The sequence below is a fragment of the Balaenoptera borealis genome (genome assembly GCF_965194805.1).
Source record: "Balaenoptera borealis genome assembly, chromosome: 2".
Taxonomy (NCBI): domain Eukaryota; kingdom Metazoa; phylum Chordata; class Mammalia; order Artiodactyla; family Balaenopteridae; genus Balaenoptera; species Balaenoptera borealis.
The window spans coordinates 184,066,440-184,089,744 of record NC_138867.1 but is presented as its reverse complement, the minus strand read 5'-3'; the positions used below and the strand labels follow the sequence as shown (position 1 = coordinate 184,089,744).

At 49.5% G+C, this 23,305-nt stretch overlaps 1 protein-coding gene across 2 annotated transcripts in view; it reads right to left on the bottom strand.

The window, feature by feature from the left end:
• Positions 1-22,600, bottom strand: part of TMPRSS9 (transmembrane serine protease 9) — a 66,349-nt gene extending 43,749 nt beyond the window's left edge. For both annotated transcript variants that reach the window (XM_082381758.1, XM_082381759.1), the window contains exon 1: positions 22,583-22,600. In XM_082381758.1, coding sequence (XP_082237884.1) covers positions 22,583-22,593 — 11 coding nt within the window. In that variant the 5' untranslated portion in view covers positions 22,594-22,600. The remainder of the gene's footprint in view (positions 1-22,582) is intronic.
• Between the last annotated feature and the right edge of the window lie 705 nt (positions 22,601-23,305).

Here is a 23,305-nt window from a genome sequence, read left to right as displayed (position 1 = left end):
TCACTTGATGAAATGTTTTAGGGACAAAGACACCAAGATTCACTTCTGTGATTAGGGCTGGAAACTCAAATGTAGTGTATGAGCTCACTGACAGCACCCCCTACAAACACACACACTATGTTCATTCAACCCCAGACGATCCTGCCACCCCCCCACCCCGTGGGTTTTCTAAGGATTCCTGTGTTCTCTAAATTGTCTTGTCATCACTGTCATTAGGGCACAGAAGGGGCCTACTGCTACTTAGCATTGAATATAGAAGCTCCATTCATTGTTTCCATCAATCTGATATTTACAAAGGGCCAGGCCTGGCTGCTCTGTGCTGGGTACCCAGCCCTGAATGAGACAGATGTGATTCTCAGCTCACAGAGCGTAAATCTTAGTGACAGAGACCCAAGTAAATTAAAATTGCGGCTACAATAAAGGCTGGAAAGGAGAGATGCATCCATGGGGCTTTGAGTCTCTGTAAAAAGGAAGCTTTGATCTAGACAGGGGGCCAGGGGAGTCTTCATGATGGAGGGATGAGTTATCTGAGTTCTAAAGGATAAATAGGAATCCAGTAAGTACCCAGTGGAAGCAACATATGTCCACGTAGTAAGAACAAAATATGTAAAAGCCCTGTGGCAGGAGGGAGCAAGTAAGGGCCATCTTAGAGGAAGTGTGCCAGTCAACTACTGCCATGTAACAAATCACCAAGACATAGCGGCTTAAAACAATGCACATTCATTATCTCATGGTTTCTGCAGGTCAGGATTCTGGCATGTTTTAGGGGGTCCTCTGCTTCGGGTCTCACTCAGCTGCAATCAAGGTGTTAGCTGGGGGAGTTCCCTGGTTGTCCAGTGGTTAGGACTCAGTGCTTTCACTGCCATGGCCTGGGTTCAATCCCTGGTCAGGGAACTAAGATCCCACAAGCCATGCAGCACAGCAAAAAAAAAAAAAAAAAAAAAAGTGTGAGCTGGGCTTCATTCTCATCCAGAGGCTCAAGTGGGGAAGGATCCACTTCTGAGCTCCCTGTTGTTGCTGGAATTTGCTTCCTTGTGATGTAAGGCTGAGGTCTCATTTCATTGCTGGCTGTTGGCCCAGGGCTGCTCTCAGCAATGGGGAGCTGTTTAGTTTCAAGCAAATTTAGAAAGCATTTCCAACTCCCATCTTGACACTCTCTCTCTCTAGATATCTTGCCAACACCTACAGTGACCAACTATCTCAGTTTTCCCGGGATTTCTCTGTTTTAGCCACAAAAGTCCCACATCTCAGGAAACCCCTCAATTCCAGGCAAACAGAGTCAGTTGTCACCCCACAGGCAACACCTAAACACAACCTGTCCAAAATTAAACTAATTTTCTTTCTCCAAACCTTCTCTCATCCACACAGTTGCCCAAGCCCTGAATTCTCACTTACAGTCGACCCTCCATATCCAAGGGTTCTTTACCCACAACTCCAACTAACAGTTGATCGAAAATATTCAGAAAAAAATTCCAGGAAGTTCCAAAAAGCAAAACTTGAATTTGCCACATCCCAACAACTATTTACATAGCCTTTACATTGTATTTACAATATTTACACAGCATTTACATTGTACTAGGTATTATAAGTCATCTACAGATGATTTCAAGTATACAAGAGGATTGCATAGGTTATATGCAAATGCTAAGTCATTTTATATAAGGGACTTAAGCATCTGTGGGTTTTGGCATCCACGGCGGGTTCTGGAACCAATCCCCCTCAGATACTGAGGGATGAATGTAATTACCCCCATCATACCTTGTCCGTCACCAAGTCCTGCAGATTTTATATCCTGAATTTCTCTAGAATGGGGGTCATTAAACTTTTTCTGCAAAGGGCCAGAGAGTAAATATTTTCAGCTTTGCAGTCCCACAGTCTATGTTGTAACTACTCAACCCTACCATTATGTCATGAAAGCTGTACCAGGCACATGTAAACAAATGGGTATGGCTGTGTTTCCATAAACAGGCAATGGGCTGGAGTTAACCTGTGGGCCATAGTGTGGTGACCCTTAGTCTAGGATCCATCGTTTGTCTTTATCCACACTGCCTAGTGCAAGTTGTCACCACCTCGAATCTGAATTATTGCAACGACTTGGACCCTCCACTTTATTATCTTCACTAGAGCCAGACTAACCTTTCGCCAGGAAAACCCAGTTACTCCTCTGCTTGTAAGCAGTCAAACCCAATGGGTGGAGGACAGAAAAACAAAGTAAAACAAAACCTTTCAAGAGAGACACACCCTCATCTCAGATTCTGCAGGATTCTCACAGATAAAAGCGTGCTAAGGATAAGCTCCCAACCTCAAAGTTGCAAAACACACGAGGGAAAAAGCCACCATCAGGAAGAATCAGCAGACACAAAAAGGCACTACTAGACACTGAAGACGTTCAGAAAGTGAAACTATCTGAGATTATAAAACAAGTATGCTTAAAATTCGTTCAGACATAAAATAATTGAAAATATGACAAACGAGCTCATGGAAAAATGGGTACAACTTTTTAAAAAATGGAAGTTCTAGCAATGAAAACTACAGTCATTAGGATTAAATTCTCAGTAGATGGGTTAAACGACAGATACAGATCAATAAAAACTAAATGACTCAGAAGATAGATATGTTACCCAGAATGCAGCAAAGAGAAGTAAAAAGATGGAAAACCTGTGACAGAAATTAACAGATACAGGACACAGAAAAAATGGAAGGCCCCACTGTATATCTCACAGGGGTTCCAGAAGGAGAGACTAGACAAAGGGAAGAGAGGAAATATTAGAAGAGAAACTAATTGAGAATTTTCTAGAGTTGTTGAAAGACATGCATCCTCAGATTTGAAAAGCACCATGATCTACAGAATAAAAACAAAGAGAAAATTATAGAAGTAACCAGAAAGTAAAGACAGGTTATCTATAAAGGAAGGCTGATTCAGAGTGATAGCAGATTTCTTGGGACTTCCCTGGTGGTCCGGTGATTAAGAGTCCATGCTCCCGCATGCCGTAACTAAGAGCCCACATGCTGCAAGTGAAGATCCTGCGTGCCACAACTAAGACCCAGCACAGCCAAATAAATAAATAAATGGATAAATATTAAAAAAAGAAAAAGAGTGATAGCAGATTTCTCATCAGAAACAAAAGAAACTGGAAGGGAGAGAATAATATCTTCAAATTGCTGAGAGGAAATAGGTCAATCAACAATTATATGCCTAAACCCATTTCGTCAAGGAAGAGAATGTAATATAGACATTTCTAGGAAAAGACTTAGAAACTTAACCACTAACAGACCTTCACTGAAAAAGCTACTAAAGGATGTATCTGGGGAGGAATAAAATTGAATTTACAGGAAAGATGTAAAAAGCAGGAAGCACTGTGAGCCCAGAAACTGGTGAACATGTGGGAACATCTAAATAAGCATTATGTATATAAAATAGTAATAATGACCAATTAGGGATGTATAAAAACCAAGGTTGAACTAGCACACAAGACGGAGGGGATGATTGCAGTCAAAAGACATTAAGGTTCAGGGACTTCCCTGGTGGGGCAGTGGTTAAGAATCCGCCTGCCAATGCAGGGGACACAGGTTCGATCCCTGGCCCAGGAAGATCCCACATGCCGCAGAGCAACTAAGCCCGTGCACCACAACTACTGAGCCTGCGCTCCAGAGCCGCGAGCCACAACTACCGAGCCCACGTGCCACAATTACTGAAGCCCACGCACCTAGAGCCTGTGCCCCACAACAAGAGAAGCCACCACAATGAGAAGCCTGTGCACCACAATGAAGAGTAGCCCCCGCTCACTGCAACCAGAGAAAGCCTGCGCACAGCAACGAAGACCCAACGCAGCCAAAAATAAATAAATAAATAAATAAATAAATAAATTTTTAAAAAAGACATTGAGTTTCAGGGGAGACTACTGACAAATTCCAAATCTGTTAAGTGAAGCATTCATGATAACATTTTAAGGGTAACTTTAATAATAGAACTAAAATGGATGACTTCCAAAAAAATATAGTGAAAAAGATATGAAAGAAAAAGGGAGGAAAACAAAGAAAAAGAGAAAGAAAAAGTGCAAATGTACTAAATTTACAAGGTAAAAGACAGAATTTTTCAGGTTAGACTTTTTTTTTTTTAAAGCTATCAGATGTTTTAAGTGGTCTCTTGCAAACAGTGAAAGTCACAAAATGGAAGATAAAAATTCTAATCTCATATGTACCAAATAGCAAGCTAGACACCAGACAATCTTGTTTAATGGAAATATATATTCATGGCATTAAAGAAGAAACTTACCTTTTTCAGGCACACATGGAATATTCGCAAAAATTAACCATACAGTAGCCACAAAGCAAGTCTCAACAAAACCCAAAAACTCTCTCAGACCACTTCTCTCACCACAGTGTAATTAAATGAGATGTCTAGAAATAACAAGAAAATTATGACTGAAAATCTAAAATCACTTCTAGTGAATTAATAATTCCAAGAAGAAATTATAGCTAAATTAATAAAATATTTAGAACTGAATGATAGTGAACATGCTTCACGTCAAAATCCTGGATGCAGGGACTTCCCTGGTGGTCCAGTGGCTAAGACTCCGCACTCCCAGTGCAGGGGGCCTGGGTTCGATCCCTGATCAGGGAACTAGATCCCAGATGCTGCAATGAAGAGTTCACATGCCGCAACTAAAGATCCTGCATACTGCAACTAAAAGATCCCGTATGCCGCAATGAAGATCCTGCATGTGGCAATGAAGATACCGCATGCCACAACTAAGACCCGATACAGCCAAATAAATAAATATTTTTAAAAAATCCTGGATGCAGTCAAAGCAGCCCTTACAGGCAAAGACGTGGCAATCACCATCCACGTTATATCAAGTCGGACAGCTGGACAGGCATTGATTTCAATGCGGCAGTCACTGGGGTCTCGACCCTCTGCGGAAAGCACAAATCTCTAGGCTCGGCCCCCCCAACAGCACTCACTGCACTGAGGTCAGCTGCCAGGATCCTGGCATCCCCAGCAAAGAAGGCCACGTTTTGGGTTTTTCTGTCCCAAGCAAAACCCCATCTTTGCACAAGTGGTCCCAGGAGTACGCATGGGCCATCATACCTGCTTTCTCTTCTCTTAGTTTTTCCTTAAGAAGTGTCTGAGAAGGCAAATCCATCAGGAAGAGAAAGGGGTAGGAATTCAAGGGGGTAGAGATATCTCCTTATGGGGATGTGTAGTCAAAACTTTGGCCTTTGCCAATAAAATTGCCCTGTAAGCGAACTGGATTGTTAGGTCACCAGAAGGTTCTTGTGGGTTTCCTAATGAGCTACATAACCCATGCCCTATTTTCTCTGACATTTCCTCATATTCTATGACTTAATGACAAAACAATGGGAGGTAAAAAATAAAATAGGAAGAACATTCTAAAAACAAAAAGTACAACAACAAAAACGAACAAACAAAAAACCTTTGGCCTTTGCCTCTGGTTCTGGGAAGTGATCTCTGGGAGGCTGAGGTCAACCACGTGGACAGTCAATGAATCAGTTATGCCCAGTGAAAGCTCTGCACCCTGTAGCTTGGGGGAGCTGCCCTGACTAGCAATACTTCATGTGTGTTATCACACATCAATGCCAGGAGAATAATGCATCCTGAGTGCATGGGGAGAGGACAGCATCACTTCATGTCTGGTGATTCTCCTGATTCTGTGGCCTAATGTTTGTGTCCTCCCCCAATTCTTATGTTGAAACCCTAACCTCCCATGTGATGGTGTTTGGAGGTGGGGTCTTTGGGAGGTGATTAGGTCATAAGGGTGGGGCTCCCGTGAATGGGATTAGTGCCCTTATAAAGGGACCCCCCCCCCCAGAGAGCCCCCTGGACCCTTCTGCCATGTGAGGACACAGCAGGGAGACAGCCACCTACAAACCAGGAAGCAGGGCCTCACCAGACACCGGACCTTCCAGTGCCTTGATCTTGGATTCCCAGCCTCCAGAACTGTGAGAAATAAACTCCTGTTGTGTATAAGCCACCCAGTCTGGGTATTCTGTGATAGCAGCCTGAAGGGACTCAGACAGCTGGACTAGCCCCGTGAGTCTCTCCCTTTGGTTGATCTTAATCGATAATCTTAACCCCTCTAACTGTTACAGTTAATCTTAAATCATAACTATGACTATGACAGCTCTTAGTGATTTCTGAGTTTTTCTAGTGAATTGTCAAACCGCAGGGTGGTTTTGGGAACCACCCCCCTTATTAGTTTCCTGTCATGACAAAGCACCATGAGCAGGGTGCCTTATATCAAGGGTTCCCCAACCCCTGGGCCGTGGACCAGTTCCGGTCTGTGGCCTGTTAGGAACCGGGCCGCAAAGCAGGAGGTGAGCGGCGGGCGAGCGAGGGAAGCTTCATCTGCCACTCCCCATTGCTCGCATTACCGCCAAACCATCCCTCTGCCACCACCGTCCATGAAAAAATTGTCTTCCACGAAACAGGTCCCTGGTGCCAAAAAGGTTGGGGACCACTGCCTTATATAACAGACACTTGTCATCTCCCAGTTCTGGAGGCCAAGAGTCAGAGGTCAGCGTGTCAGCCGGGCTAGCTCCCTCTGAAACCACGAGGGAGAATCTGTCTCGGGCTCTCTCCTGGCTTCAGGGGGTCGCTGGTGATCTTTGATGTCCCTTAGCTTATAGCAGCACCCCCCCCCCCGCTTCCATCTTCACATTGCATTCTCCCTGTGTGTGTCTATGTCCAAATGTCCGCTTTTTAAAATTAATTTTTTTTGGAGTGCAGTTGCTTTACAATGTTGTGTTAGCTTTTACTACACAGCAAAATGAATCAGCCATGCGTATACACATATCCCCTCCATTTAGGACACTACAGTGCATTAAGTAGAGCTCCCTATGCTATACAGTATGTTCCCATAAGCTGTCTACTTTATACATAGTATCAATAGTGTATATGTGTCAATCCCAGTCTCCCAATTCCTCCCCTTGACCCCTTTCCCTCTTGGTATCCACACATTTGTTCTCTACGTCTGTGTCTCTAATTCTGCTTGGCAATTAAGGTTTAAATAGAACTACCATATGACCCAGCAATCCCACTACCGGGTATATACCCAGAGAAAACCATAATTCAAAAAGACACATGTGGTGCTTCCCTGGTGGCGCAGTGGTTAAGAATCCGCCTGCCAATGCAGGGGACAAGGGTTCGAGCCCTGGTCTGGGAAGATCCCACATGCTGCGGAGCAGCTAAGCCCGTGTGCCACAACTACTGAGCCTGCACTCTAGAGCCCATCAACCATAACTACTGAGCCCACATGCCACAACTACTGAGCCCGTGCGCCTAGAGACCCTGCTCCGCAACAAGAGAAGCCACTGCAATGAGAAGCCCGCACATCGCAAAGAAGAGTGGCCCCCGCTCGCCGCAACTAGAGAAAGCCCGCACGCAGCAACAATGACCCAACTCAGCCAAAAATAAAATAAATTAATTTAAAAAAAAAAAAAGACACATGCACCCCAGTGTTCATAGCAGCACTATTTACAATAGCCAGGCTGTGGAAACAACCCAAATGTCCCCTTTTTATAAGGACAGCAGTTGTCTTGGCTTAAAGCCCACCCAAATGACCTCACTCTAACTTGATTACATTTGCAAAGACCCTATTTCCAAATAAGGCCGCTTTCTGAGTTGCTGGGGCTTAGGACTCCAACATATGAATTTCGACGGGGGGGACACAGTTCACCCAGAACATCCCTGAACTTGCAATTGATCTCAGAATCGAGGACAGTCCTGCGCAGAGACCGTGACCTCTAATCTTGTAGTGGGCCCTACCAGCCTCACGAAGGAAAAGAGTTAAAAAGACAGAGTTCACGCCCTCTAGGACGGCTATCATCAAAAACCAGAAAACAGCAAGGGCTGATGAGGATGTGAGGAAATCAGACCCCTCGTGCACTGGTGCTGGGAACGCAAAATGGTGCAGCTGACTGCAGCAGTCTGGACGTTCCTCAAAAAATTAAGCATAGAACCACCATACGCTAAAGCAGTTCCTCTCCTGGGTGCACATACACCCAAAAGAAAGGAAAGCAGGGTTTCAAACAGATATCTGCCCACCCATGTTCACAGCAGCGTATACACAATGGCCAAAGGTAGAAGCAACCCTAGTGTCCACTGATGGATGATGGATAAACACAATGTGGTCCATCCGTACAGTGGAATATTATTCAGCCTTAAAAAGGAAGGACGTTCTGACACCTGCTACAATACGGATGAACCTTGAGGACATGATGCTCAGTGAGAGAAGCCAGACACAGAAGGACAAATAACTGTCTGATCCCACTCACAGGAGGTCCTAGAGGAGTCACATCCATAGAGACAGGGAGTAGATGGTGGGGGCCAGGGGCTGGAGGAGGGGCTGGGGAGTCAGTGTTTCATGGGGACAGAGTTTCAGTTTGGGAAGATGAGAAAGTTCTGGAGATGATGGTGGGGATGGTTGCCAAACAGTGTGAAGGTACTGAATGCCACTGAGCTGTGCACTTAAAAATGGTTAAATGGTGAATTTCATGTTATGTATAATTTACCCCAATAAAAATAGATAGGAATTAAGAGGGAGAGGAACTGACATGCCAGAAGCGGAGGTGTGAGAAGGGAAAACTTCACAGACAGAAACATCCAGAACGTGGAGGCCAAGAGCGAGTATCTGTGAACAAATAAGGAAGCTTAGGAGAGGCCAGGCCACCGTCAGGGCCAGCCCCGCCCCACCTCCGAGTCCAGCAAACGCTGGGCTGGATGCGTGCCAGTGCATCTGTGACCCGGCCCGACCCCAACTCGGCCTCCTCGAAGGGCACAGAAACTTCACCCAGCTGTTGGCAAGCCTGGTGGAGTGCAGATAAAAATCAGGCTCCAAAATCTGCCTTGGAACCAAGCAAAGCTCAGAAAAGGCAGTGACTGTTTGGTCCAAAACATCTGACAGTGTCTCCAGGTCCTTCCACAGAAATGGCATTTTGCTTGGACACTGTGACAGGCAAGATAACATCCCCTGAAGACGTCCCCGTCCTGGTCCTGGGACCTGTGGATGTGTCATGGGGCAGAGGGGACTTTGCAGGTGGGGTTAAGTTGAGGCCCCTGAGATGGGGGTGACCCTGGATTCCCCGGGGGGGCCCAGCGTCATCCCAGGGTCCTTATAAGAGGGAGGCAGGAGGGTCAGAGGCCGAGAGAGACGGCAGATGCTGCGCTGCTGGCTGTAAGGATGCAGGAGGGGCCGCGAGCCAGGGATGCGGTGCCTCTAGAAGCTGGAAGAGGTGGGAACCGATGCTCCCCTTTCTTTGGGGGAAGAAAAGATGCCCCAGTCATGATGCCCCACCCATCTGGCCCCCAGCCCTGCCAATCACAGTAATCACCCCTCCATCCCTATTGATGACTGGTCCACACTGGACCCAGGCCTGCCAATCACAGTACCCACCCCTCCACCCTCATCAGTGATTGGTTCACACTGGACCCAGGCCTGCCAATCATAGTACCCACCCCTCCAACCCCATCAGTGATTGGTCCACCCTGGACCCAGGCCTGCCAATCATAGTACCCACCCCTCCACCCCCATCAGTGATTGGTCCACACTGGACCCAGGCCTGCCAATCACAGTACCCACTCCTTCATCCCCATCAGTGATTGGTCCAAAGGATTGCATGACTGAAGTAGGCCAACCAAATTTCTTCCTTGAATTTCAGCAGTATAAAATTGCCACTGTGGTAGGCCAAAAACAACAGGACATGATCAATTTCATAGGGTTTAACTAATAATAGGAGGGAGGGAGCAGTCTTATTCCCAGAGGGGCTCCTAAGCTGTCATGGCTAGGCTTGGGGCCATTGGCTGCCATCTTGGCCTTTAACAGGAAGGAGGGATGAGGTCAATCTGGAAGGAAGAGGCTGGATAGATGTAGGGGGCATAGCCAGGGAAGGACCTCAGGGGACAAGACAGAGTGATCCAGCCCTGCCTGGGGCCAGGTCTTCCACTGGACTGCCCAGGCACTGGAGCCAACCTTTGCTTGAACTGGTTCAAGTTGGGGTTCTCTCTCTTAGGACATCAAAATTTATGGCTCTTGGACAAACCAAAGCAGGGAGCAGTAACTTCTACAAGGACACTACAGCCCTTCACCACCTCTTCCACCATTGTAAAAAGAGAGCGCTCAATCAACATGACCTCAGGCTTCTCCAAATTCTAGATGGCATCACCTCCCCACACACGGGGACGCCCATTCCCATGAGGCCTGGGCAGATCCATGCACAGCCGGCGGTCAGGAGAGGACCTCCCTCCTAAGCGCACCTTCCAAGTCTGAAAAGGGGCCCTGGAGACAGAGGAGCCTCACCTGAGGTCTTCGTGTTCTCAATACTGGCCTCCTTTGGGGGCAAAATCTTGATGGGACGACGCAAGTAGCCACAAAATAAACAAATAAAATAAAGCTTGTCAATCTATTTGTAAGTGCCCACACCACAGTCCGTGCAAAAGCCCTTCTCCCTCCCAAGGAGAGCCCAAGTCAGCAAGGATCATTTATCCACTGACAACCCCCAAATAGAAGTTTCCAGCTCATGTCTCTCTGGAGCTTCAGGCAGGAATGGACACCTGCATATCTCCTCCTGAAGCTCAGCATGTCCCTGGGATGGGGTGTCCTTCCCCTGACAAGCCTCTTACCCCCCTTCTCCTGAGTTCTCGGGTACCACCTCTCCTCCCCCCGATACCCTAGACCAGCCTCTGGGGTCTCCTGTCACGTCTTCATCCTTCTTCTCCTCCTCGCTGGTCACCTTCAAATCTGGCTGTTCCACCTCCTTCCTCCTGTCTAGGGGCCCCACCCAGCCGTTCCCGCTCTCACGACCTGCTCCCCTTCCCTGGGCTCGTGGTGGTCTTGCTAACCCCAGGCTTGCCGCCACCTGGCCATTTTTCAGACAACTGGAGAGATGTGCCTAGACCAGGCGGTCTCATCTGGGCTGATCCTGCCCACCAGGGGACACTGGGTGATGTCTGGAGACATCCGTGGTGGTCACGACTGGGGGCTCCTGGCATCAAGGGGGTGGGGGCAGGGATGCTGTTCCATCACCGCACCGTGCTCGGGGTGGCCCCCCAGAGAGAATGATCTGGGCCCCGTGTCAGCAGTGCTCGGGGGGGAGACCCTGGTCTATGCAAATACGATCGTGCAACTCCCCTGCTGTCAGTAGCTCCTCACTACCCTTAGCACCAAGTTCAAAATCTCGGCCCTGACTCCCCTCCCCAGCCTCATCATTCACCATCACCCGCTCTCACCACCAGTCACTCCACGTTTATTCTGCTCCCAAGGAAATTCTGACACTCACTACACCGTGGATGAACCTTGAAGACGTGATGCTCAGTGAGAGAAGCCAGACACAGAAGGACAAATGCTGTCTGATCCCACTCACAGGAGGTCCCTGGAGGAGTTGGATCCACTGAGACAGGAAGTAGATGGTTGGGGGCCAGGGGCTGGGGGAGGGGCTGGGGAGTCAGGGTTTCATGGGGACAGAGTTTCAGTTTGGGAGGATGAGAAAGTTCTGGAGACGGATGGTGAGGCTGGTTGTACAACAATGTGTATGTGCTTAATGCCACCGAACCGTGCACTGAAAAATGGTTAAGATGGTGCATTTTATGTGACACACATTTTACCTCCATAAAAAAAATTGTTGAGAGACATCAGCACAGAGTAGACAGGGTGGAAGTTTGTGTCTCTCCTTGTGACTGTGGACACAAGAAAGAGGAACGTTTGGTGCTGGTAAAATAACTTCACACAAGTAGAAAACACTGATGCCATAGAGGCGGCAGACCCCCTGGCTGGGGAATGCACCACAGGGATGCACCTGGTTCAGAGAAACTTCCAGACTCTCATATATTCCTGAGGACAGAGAAGGGCCTTCCACACCTGTCCCTTACCCTCATCTCCCTGCAAAGTCATTGCAAACAGTTGGTGCAGAAAACGTGTTTGTTTCTCAAGTGAAAAGCTGACACTTCTACCAAAGGAGAAACGGGCGTGTGCTTATTAGCCTTGCAAGAAGTGGACCAAAACCCTCCAAGTAGCAACGTCTCTGGGTTGCTTTATCTTCCATCTAATGTTGAGGCACAAAAAGCAGAAGGTTGGATTGATCCTCTGCGAATTATCCGTCTTCAGTCATAACATAAAGTCCATTTGAAACCCAACTTTCCCCAAACACCCTTATTTCTAGATTGAAATAAACTTCTCAGCAAGATGTAAAATCCATTTATTTATTTTTAAATATTTATTTATTTATTTGGCTGTGCCGGGTCTTAGTTGTGGCCCGTGGGATCTAGTTCCCTGACCAGGGATCGAACCCGGGCCCCCTGCATTGGGAGCGCAGAGTCTTAGCCACTGGACCACCAGGGAAGTCCCTGTAAAGTCCGTTTAGGGTTTTTAAAAAAATAGTCAGCTCAGACAAATTATTTGGTGTTGGGTAGACCAAAAAACAAACCTGCCTGTTTGGATGTATCTCTCCCCTTTCACTCAGATGTAATGGAGACAGCCCGGCTTGGGCCAGTGGGTGTTTTCCTGAAGAGAGAGGCAAAGGGATGGAAGATTCAAGAAGATCCTACACACCCCTAATCTCAGACGGCAAAATATCTTCTAGAATTTGCTTTGTTTTTATTATTTGCAAAGATCGGGGGTGGAATACAAAAGCAGAGTAGAAGGAGGGAAGATAAGAGAAATCAGAGAAAACAGAAGAGGCGATTGCTGGCTCCACACGGAGACCTTGGGCTGAGAGAACGCCCTTGACAGGTTGAGGCCTAATATATTTTTCTAAAAGCAATGTCGGAGGATAAGTTACCGCCTGAGCTTGAGAGATACGTGAGAACACCCCAGGCAGATCTGAAGAATGACTGTGCAGCAATAAAGCAAGAGAAAGGAGTAGGCGGGAGATGCTGTCCCCGGTTACGGGAATGACCCTGAAAGCTTCCAGAAGGATCCATATGGGCTCTAAGATCTGAAGTGTGGGCCCAGATACAGGGACGGAAAAGGAAAGGGCTGGGGGGGAAGGGTGGGGGGGAAGGGATAGTTAGGGAATTGGGGATTGACATGTACACACTGCTATATTTAAAATGGGGGCTTCCTTGGTGGCACAGTGGTTAAGAATCCGCCTGCCAATGCAGGGGACATGGGTTCGAGCCCTGGTCCAGGAAGATCCCACATGCCGCGGAGCAACTAAGCCCGTGCACCACAACTGCTGAGCCTGAGCTCTAGAGCCTACGAGCCACAACTACTGCGCTAGCACGCCAAAACTACTGAGCCCGAGCTCTAGAGCCCGCGAGCCACAACTACTGAGCTGGCACGCCACAACTACTGAGCCCGCATGCCACAACTACTGAAGCCCGCGCACCTAGAGCCCGTGCTCCGCAATGAGAAGCCCACGCACCGCAACGAACAGTAGACCTGCTCACTGCAACTAGAAAAAGCCTGCACACAGCAATGAAGACCCAACGCAGCCAAAAATAAATAAATAAATAAATTTACAAAGAAGCAATATTGATTTCATTAAAAAAAGAAAAACGTTTTTAAAAAATAAATAAATAAATAAAATGGATAACCCACAAGGACCTACTGTATAGCACAGGGAACTCTGCTCAATATTATGTAACAACCTAAATGGGAAAAGAATTTGAAAAAGAATAGATACATGCATATGTATAACTGAATCACTTTGCTGTACACCTGAAACTAACACAACATTGTTAATCAACCATGCTCCAATATAAAATAAAAAGTTTAAAAAATAAAAAAATAAAATAAATAGAAAAAAGAAAAGAAAAGGAAAGGGCTGTAGAACAGATGACCACAGCACAGAGACTGCAGAACCAGACTGCGAAGGGTCAGCTCTGAGGTCTCCAGCTGAGCCCATGGCTGCATCAGCATCCCCTCCCCCATAACATCCTCCACTGTCATCTCATGACCTGACTCTCGTCCCAACTAGGCAGTGGTAGGGTGACACTGAGCAAGTCACCCCCATATGGGGTGACCAATCAACCCAAGTCTCCTGGGACTCTTCCAATTTTAACCTGGAAATCCGGACATCTGGTCACCCTACTCCCCCTCTGTCTTCACATGCCAGAGAGGGTCTGGAGGCATTTGGGGGGTCCCAAGGAAGGGCTCAGCCAGGGGACCCTGAGACCTGAGCCATAATAGTGAATGAGGCAGGAACAGTGTCTGTTTCCAGCCTACTGATGTGCCACGGAGAGGCTCGGTGTAAAGCCAACGTGTCCTCAGTGCCACCCGAACGCCTGCCAGAGTCTGTTTCCAAAGAGAGGGAACCTCAGGTGCAGGGCCTCCAGGGAGGATACCAGGCCAAGCAGGGGGTGGGGTGACGAGGCACTGGCCTCAGGGGACACCAAACACCTCCGTCAACAAGATCAGTGGTGGGGGGGAGGGATAAATTGAAAGATTGGGATTGACACATACACACTACTATATATACAACAGATAACTAATAAGGACCTCCTGTATAGCACAGGGAACTCTACTCAATACTCTGTAATAGCCTATATGGGAAAAGAATCTTAAAAAGAGGGGATATATGTATATGTATAACTGATTCACTTTGGTGAACAGCAGAAACTAACACAACATTGTAAATCAACTATACTACAATAAAAAAACAAACAAAAAACCAAGACCAATAGTATTTTCTGGGCTTCCCTGGTGGCGCAGTAGTTGAGAATCTGCCTGCTAATGCAGGGGACACGGGTTCGAGCCCTGGTCTGGGAAGATCCCACATGCCGCGGAACAACTAGGCCTGTGAGCCACAATCACTGAGCCTGCGCGTCTGGAGCCCGTGCTCCGCAACAAGAGAGGCCGCGACAGTGAGAGGCCCGCGCACCGCGATGAAGAGTGGCCCCCACTTGCTGCAACTGGAGAAAGCCCTCGCACAGAAACGAAGACCCGACACAGCCAAAATTAATTAATTAATTAATTAATTAAAAAAAAAAAAAAAGGCTATGCCTTCCTGGGACTGGGTGTGCTAATGCCTTAATAAAGTTAGTAGTCCCCGGGGGGAGAAAAAAAAAAATCCATGACCAACAAAAGATCAACATTTTAGTGACTTCGCTGGTGGCGCAGTGGTTGAGAATCCGCCTGCCAATGCAGGAGACACGGGTTCGAGCCCTGTTTCGGGAAGATCCCACGTGCTGTGGAGCAGCTGGGCCTGTGCGCCGCAGCTGCTGAGCCTGAGCTCTGGAGCCTGCGAGCTACAACTACTGGGCCCGCATGCCACAACTACTGAAGCCCGCACGCCTAGATCCCCCGTGCTCCACAACGGGAGAGGCCACCGCAATGAGAAGCCGGCACACTGCAAGGAGGAGTGGCCCCCGCTCGCTGCAACTAGAGGAAGCCCGTGTGCAGCAACGAAGACCCAATGCAGCCAAAAATAAAAATTAATTAATAAAAAAATAAAAGACTTTAAAAAAACCCCATTAAAAAAAAAATCAACATTTTACATAAAGCCGGGGTCCCACCCTGCGCTTGCTGAACTCATCTGTCTCTCCTCCTCCTGATCCCAGCCCTCTGGGTGCCATCTTTGCTTCAAATCTTGATATTTTGCTTGAGGATTCCTCTGCATTCACTTGGTATGTCCAGTACTGCACTACAATATCATTTCCCTTGATCTTGAGGTTTTTGGCATCTCCTGAAATTCTGTGCCCAAGGTGAGTGTCCTGCTGGCCTCCCCAACTTAGTGTGGGCCCTAGAGGATGGTCATGATTGAATAGCACTGTTTGGCTTTCTCACCATTTTGTTTCTTAGTTCCACTCTCTTGTCTGTTTTCTGTTTGTGCATGTCAGCGACTAAGCTTCCTTTTTTTAAAAAAAAGTTTTTAGGTTTAAAAAGCAGACCACTTCATAAATTTTTAGAAAATAAATCAATAAAATGCTCTAAAATTGATTGTGGTGATGGTTGCATATAACTGTGAATATATCAAAAACCACTGAATTGGTTTATATGGGTGAATTTTATGAGATGTGAATTATATCTCAATACAGCTGCCATTTTAAAAATCAAAAGAGGGACTTCCCAGGCGGTCCAGTGGTTAAGACTCTGCGCTTCCACTGCAGGGGGCGTGGGTTCAATCCCTGGTCGGGGAACTAAGATCCCACGTGCCGTGTGGCACAGCCAACAACAACAAAAAAAAGTAGACCACTTGAAGGTTAAATAAACATTTTCACAGACTACCTGCAGATATGCGCCTGGCCCCTGTGATCCCATCCTGTCTGTGGTTTTAATAACACCCCTGACGCCTCCAAGCTCCAGGCCAGACTTATCTTCTGAATGCCCAACTCAGGTTGGCTTCTGGAACCTCCTTCTGGGTGACCTAAGGTGACCCCCCCCAATGACCCCCACCTCCTGGTGCTCACACCCCTGTGTAATCACCTCCCCTTGACTGTGGTCAGGACTCTGTTTCTAAGCAGTAGGATATGGGGAATTCCCTGGTGGTCCAGTGGTTAGGACTCGGTGCTTTCACTGCCGTGGCCCGGGTTCTAGCCCCGGTTGGGGAACTAAGATCCCATAAGCCACGTGGCCAAAAAAAAAAAAAAAAAAAGGCAGTAGGATATGGCAGAGGTGAGGTGTTGTCACTGTCATGGCTAAATTACATCACGTAAGACCCCATCTTAGCAAGAGGGAAGAGATATGGGAACATATGTATATGTATAACTGATTCACTTTGTTATAAAGCAGAAACTAACACAACATTGTAAAGCAATTATACTCCAATAAAGATGTTAAAAAAAAAAAATGACCCCATCTTAGCAGACTTAAAACCCTCCTGGTGGACTTCCCTGGTGGTCCAGTGGTTAAGACTCCATGCTCCCAATGCAGGGGGCACAGGTTCGATCCTTGGTCAGGGAATTTCCGAATGCCGCGCCGCGTGGCCAAAAACAAAACAAAACAAAACAAGAAACCCTCCTGGCTGGCCTGGTGAATATGTTGGCTTGCTGGAAAAGGCTGTATGGGAAGGAAGTGTGAATGCCTCTAGGAGCTAAGGGTGCCCACCAGCTGGGCCCCTGGTCATCTGCCAGCAACCTGCACGAGTTTGGAACTGGATCCTTCCCCAGCCCATCTTTCAGATAAGAACACAGCCCAGCCAGCCTTCTGATCGCAGCCTTGTGAGACCCTGAGCAGAGGACCTGGCTAAGCCACGCCCAGACTCCTGACCCACAGAGAACAGGAGATAATAAACACGAGCCGTTTCAAGCCACCAAACTGGTGGCAATTTGTTACCACAATCCAATGACTGACAAACTTCTCAGATCTGACACATGCCAAACTGGCAGCCCTTCTCAGCCCCTAGAATATCTGTTCCTCCCATAGTTTTCCCCATCTCAGATGGAAGCTCCACTTTTATGATCACTCAGACCCCAAAGCCCCAGGGTCATCCTGATGTCTTTCTCACAGTCTCCATCCAATTGGCCTGAAAATGCTGTCAGCTCCTCCTTTGAAATGCACCTAGGATTGGACCACCTGCACGATCTCTACCCTGGGCTAAGCAGAGATCTCCCAGGCCTTATCATAGGGCCAGCTGCTGCCACCGACATGGCAGCCTCAGAGAGCCAGCTGAAACCTGACCCAGGCCACATCCACCTCTGCTCGGACCTCCGCCTCGCTCTCGTTCAGGGCAAAAGCCCCAAGTGACCTGATCTCACCCCCTCTTTGCTGTCTGTCCTTAGCTCCCTCCCTCTGCTCCAGCCATACACAGACATGATGGTCCTGCCTCAGGGCCTTTGCACCTGCTGTGCCCTCTGCCTGATGAGCTTTCCTATACCCTCATGGCTCTCACCTCCACTTCCCCCGCTGCATCCCCTGCTTTGCTGGTTTTCTCCTGAATTGTGCCAGCTGCACTCATGGGGGTATAAGGTAAGATGGTTTCTGCCAAGGTGCAGAGCCTGGAGTCCCCTCGAGTCCCTTTGGGAGAAGTGACTGAGCACTGGAAAGGGAACCAGGGAAAGAACAAGTACAGCCCAATATGTATGGAGAAAGCGAGTTATCTTACTCTGCACCCTGACCTCACAGTTCCTGGGAGTTCCGGTTTGATCACTCCAGCTGGTACATCATTCCTCAAGAGAATGGAAATGTACTGGGGAAAAAAAAATGCCTTCAGTAAAAATAAGTCAACAAGCATGTTCTACGTGGCAGGCATTGCACTAAACAATATTTACATGTATTACCTATTTTATGACCACAACCCTCCTACAAGACCAGCTGCATTCTGATGGAAGAGGAAACAGAGGCACACAGAAGCAGGGTCACTTGCCCAAGGTCACGGGATGTGGTGGTTTTAAAGGAGGTTCACAAATTTCTTGCCACTTTTCTCTTTGGTAGAGCCTAAGTTTCCTTCCTTAGAGTGTGGGCTGGACTTGATTTACTCCTAATGAATAGAAAGTACCAGAAGAAATGGCGTGAGACTCCTGAGTAGGTCATAAAAGGCACAGAGGTTTTCCCTCGCCTGCTCTGTGTGGGGCCGGCTGCCATATAGTGAGAAGGCTCAAGCAGCGCCTGGGAGGTCCACGTGAGGAGGAGCCACGTGAGGGGGCCTCATGGAAGCTGCAACTCCTGCCCCCATTGGGCCCTCAGGTGAGGCAGCCTTATGAGGGACCCTCAGCCAGAACCACCCCCCACTCCAACAGATCACTCCCAAATTCTCACCCACAGAAACTGGCATAATAAATATTTGTCTGAAACTGCTAACTTTGGGGATAATTTGTTACGCAGCAACTGCTAACTAATACACAAGACCCCAGGCCCCAGGACCTTTCTGTCTGGCTTCCCATTTTCCCTCCCAGGAACCACACCCTCTATTCTCAGTGGTCCATTCTGTTTCCTTCTCTTTATTCTCTCCTGTAGCCCACCAAGCGCCCACCATGAATCTTCCACTTGTCTTTTTTTTTTTTAATTTTTACTTTTGTTTTTTGGCTGCGTCAGGTCTTAGTTGAGGCACATGCAATCTCTGTTGAGGCATGCAGGCTCTTCATTGTGGCGCACGGGCTTCTCTCTAGTTGTGGTGGCGGGCTTTCTCTTCTCTAGTTGTGGCACGCAGGCTCCAGGGCGCGTGGGCTCTGTAGTTTGCGGCATGCGGGCTCTACTTGAGGTGTGCGAGCTCAGCAGTTGTGGCGGGCGGGCTCAGTTGCCCTGCCGCATGTGGGATCTTAGTTCCCTGACCAGGGATTGAACCCACGTCCCCCTGCATTGCAAGGTGGATTCTTTACCACTGGACCACCAGGGAAGTTCCTTCCACTTGCCTTTAATGGCCGATTTTATCTAGTCAGTTCAAACAGTGGTTCAGCCTCTCCAAGGGGAAATACAGCACTTGGGATCGCTTTTTTCCAAACAGAGTCAACTATCAACTTTAATAAAACCCCAAACTTCATCCCAGCTCTGCTCCTGGCTCCTACATTTCTTCCCCTCCTCACTCTCAACTCTTTGCCCATCGCTCTGTATAAGTTTTTCTCTTGCCACTCATGCAAGACAATCACCGTTTTCCATCCCGTATGTCTCCGCTTCTTTGCTTCCATGGCAGCCAACGCCGGTCTATGGAACAGGCATCTCTTGTCTACACTACACCCTCTCCTGTTTCTCCCTATCCTACTTCTCAGGCTCAGATCCAGCCAGGAAACCTCCCCTCCCCCATTGCCCCAACTCCATGAAATCAATCACTCAGCAAGCCTTTAGGAAATTTAATAAGCTTGGTCTTTTTTTTTTTTTTCCTTTTTGTCTGTGGACTTTTTGTTAGGTTTTCATAGGAAGAGGTGTTTGTGAGAGAACTATTTGCGGTGATGATATCTCGTGTTTTTGTAGCTTTTTAACGTGCACAGAGGAAAAGGAGTCAGAGATCCTGGGGGGAGGGAGGTGTGCGGTTGAGGCCAGAAGCTGATAAACACGAGCGATACCCAGGAAAACGGATAAAGACGCGTAGATTAAAAAAAGAAACTTCCAATCACTTACAACTTGTATAGTTAAAATTAATACAGAGGGGCTTCCCTGGTGGTGCGGTGGTTAAGAATCCGCCTGCCAATGCAGGGGACATGGGTTCGAGCCCTGGTCCGGGAAGATCCCACATGCTGCGGAGCAACTAAGCCCGTGCGCCACAACTACGGAGCCTGTGCTCTACAGCCCGTGAGCCACAACTACTGAGCCTGCATGCCACAACTACCGAAGCCCGCGCACCTAGAGCCTGTGGTCCGCAACAAGAGAAGCCACTGCAATGAGAAGCCCGCACACCACAACGAAGAGTAGCCCCCGGTCGCCACAACTAGAGAAAGCCCGCACAAAACAACGAAGACCCAACACAGCCAAAACAAACTTAATTAATTAATTTTAAAAAATTCATACAGGGTCTCAACGCAGTGGGGCATCTCAGATTGGATCCCTGAACAGAAAAGGCGTTAGTGGAAAAACTGGGGAAATCCAGGCAAAGTAGGCTGCGAGTGTTTATGTTCATTTTAATGTCAGTTTCTTAGTTTTGATCTACGGTGGCGCAAGGTTTGAACACTAGGAGACGCTGGGTGAAGGGTGTACGGGGACCCTCTGCACCACTCTTGCAATGACAATTATTCTTAAATCACTTTTCTTAATTAATAGAGGTAAAGCGGGAAAAATGGCAAAGCCTGATGCCGACGTGAGCCAGAGACCCAGAACATGTGACTCTCTGCCTTACTTTTAGAGCCACGCATGTTCAAATAACTGGGAACAGCTGTTTCCCCATTCTGACTTTTATGTGGATGGGATGTGCTTATGCCCGAAACACGAGCAGCCACGAGCAGAAAGTTCATGCCTAAAATCTGTGTGGGGTTCACAGCCTCAGGTCAGTTAGTTCAGACCTCCCAGCACTCCCATGGGGAGGGGGCCGGCACAATGATCCCCACTTTACAGATGAGGACACTGAGGCTTGGAGAGACTATTTCCTCTGTCTCTGTCTCTCTCTCCCTCTTTCTCTCCCTTCGTCTCACTGTTTGTCTCTCTGTCTCCCTCCCCCTCCCCCCTCCTCCCTCTTCCACACAGAGTTCTTAGAATTCAGGAACGGCTCCCCCAGGCCCCTGTGGTCCAGGTAAGGCAGGTGAGCCCAGGGGACGGGGACCAAGAGCTCGAAACCCTGCCCCAGGGCAGGAAGACAGATGGCGAGTGGCCAAAGGGACGACGGAGGTCAGCATCCACGCCCCGGTTCAGGTCCCAGCTCCCCACGTGCCGGCCACAGACCCACACGCTCGCCCCGCCGGTTTCTTTCTCGTTCCTCGACTGCAGAGGCTGGAAGGAGGCGCCCAGACCTTCGTGTCCTCCTCCAGGAAGGACACACTCACCTGCACGCGGCCTCGGGTCCCTCCCAGGGCCTCTTCCCTGTCACTGACAGCCATGGTACCCCGAGCGGGCCTGGACCTGTCTCCCCGCGCAGCTTGTGCCCAGACTTAATCGAAGGTCACCCGGCTTGCCTCTGTTCAAAGACTCTCCCGGCTCCACACTTTACACCCTAAACATTCAGAATCCTGCCAAGTGCACATGCTGAACGCTGAACAGCACGCAGATCTCCTGGGGGTGGAGGGCTGCAGGGTCCCCCCTCCAGTCCGTCACCGCGGGCAGATCAGGGGCAACACCTGACGTGCTGTTTGGAGGAACAGGAGGGCTACCCACCACGTCCTGGGGGCTCCCCGGGTCTTCCGTCCCCACTTCCCAGGCGAGGAAACAGGGAAGGGGGCGTCCACACACACACACACAACCACGCACAAAATCATACACGATCTCACAGTGCAGTCACGCACACGTGGTCACACACTAGTTATACAGACACACAGGCAATGACACCACCCCACACAGCCATATGCAACCCCGCGCCTGTAACCACACAATCTCACACAATCCATCACAGGCACAATCGCGCACACGCCACACCTGCTGCCGGCAGCTGACTCTACGGCCCCTCCCCCATACGACCCCCAGCCCAGCTTCAGGCCTTGTGACCACACCCTCCCCAAACTGTTACCCCCCAAATCCTTGTCGTGTTTTTACTCACTAGCAAGGGATTGGCTGAGAGAAGCCACAGGGAGGAAAGCAAGGGGCCCCTCACCAGATCCCTGGAGACCTTCTCGCCGGCTCTGCGCGCCGTTTCCTGCCGGCCCAGCCCCACCGCGGGTTTAGCCGAGTTAATGGGTGGGAAGGCTGGAAAGCGGCCGTCGGGGTTGGGGAGCCCTCGGGGTCCCGAAAAACGCAGGGTGCCCGGCCGTGTCTACACGGCCCGGCCTCAGTCACACTCCCCGAGGGCGTCTACACAGTCCGACGCGTCCCCCGCACGGGCCGGGCGAACCGAGGCGCGAGGAGAGGGCTGCCGCCTCCTCTCGGGGGACCCCGGACTCACCGCGCTCCTCCCGAGACTGCACCGCGGCCCGGCTCCCCCCGCAAACGACCCGGACTCCAAGAGGCTCAGGGATGGGGCGGGGCTGGGGGCGGCACCGGGTGGGAGAGCCGCCCTCCTCCCCCACCCGGGTATCAACCGGGGCTGGGGGCGCCGCCCTCCCCCGCACCCGGACAGCACCGCCTTCGCCAGCTTCCGCTGCCCGCCCCCCCACTGCACCCCTTCCCCTGCGCACCTGGGACCCATCCGGGCCGCTCCCAGCTCCCAGAGGCTCTGAAAGGACAACTGGGTGTGGGTCGCCCTGCGCACCTGGTCAGGAGCCCAGGTGGGTCCCATGACAGAGCTGCGTCAGCAGAGGGAGGGGAGTGGGCGGGCGGTGCCGCGGGAGCCACGTGGGGAGATGGGTTCTGGACCCTCCGGCTTTCTGGAAGCTGCGGGAGGCCGGTGAGGTCCAGGTGGAGGGCATGACCTGGGCAGGTGAGCCCACGCGGGCAGGTGACCTGGGACACAGGGCAGGGGAGGGGTGCCCGGGACCCGGAGGAGCAGATGCTCAGGGCGGGAGACAGCTTGTGGGGGGGAGTGTGCATGCGAATAACTACGGTAGCTTATTAAATGAACTTTAAATTTTTGAACAGTTTCAGGCTTATGGAAAAGTTGTGAAGACAGTAGTGAGAGCTCCCACATACCTGGCCCCGGGTCCCCATTCCTGACAACTTACTTTAGCGTGGTAAGTAGTCACAATCACCAACAATATTCGTTAAGCCCGTGACTCCTGGGGGCCACCCTCCTCCCTCCCCCAGGCCAGCCGAAGGGCTTTCTAGAACTCCAGAACACCTGAGGGTGATACCCGTCAAGTGCCTTGCCCACGTGGCTGGCAATCCCCACCCCTCTCCGGCCAAGCTCCTAACCTCCTCTCACCTCCCCACCGGAGCCCAAAGCAGCCCTTCCAGTGTCCCTC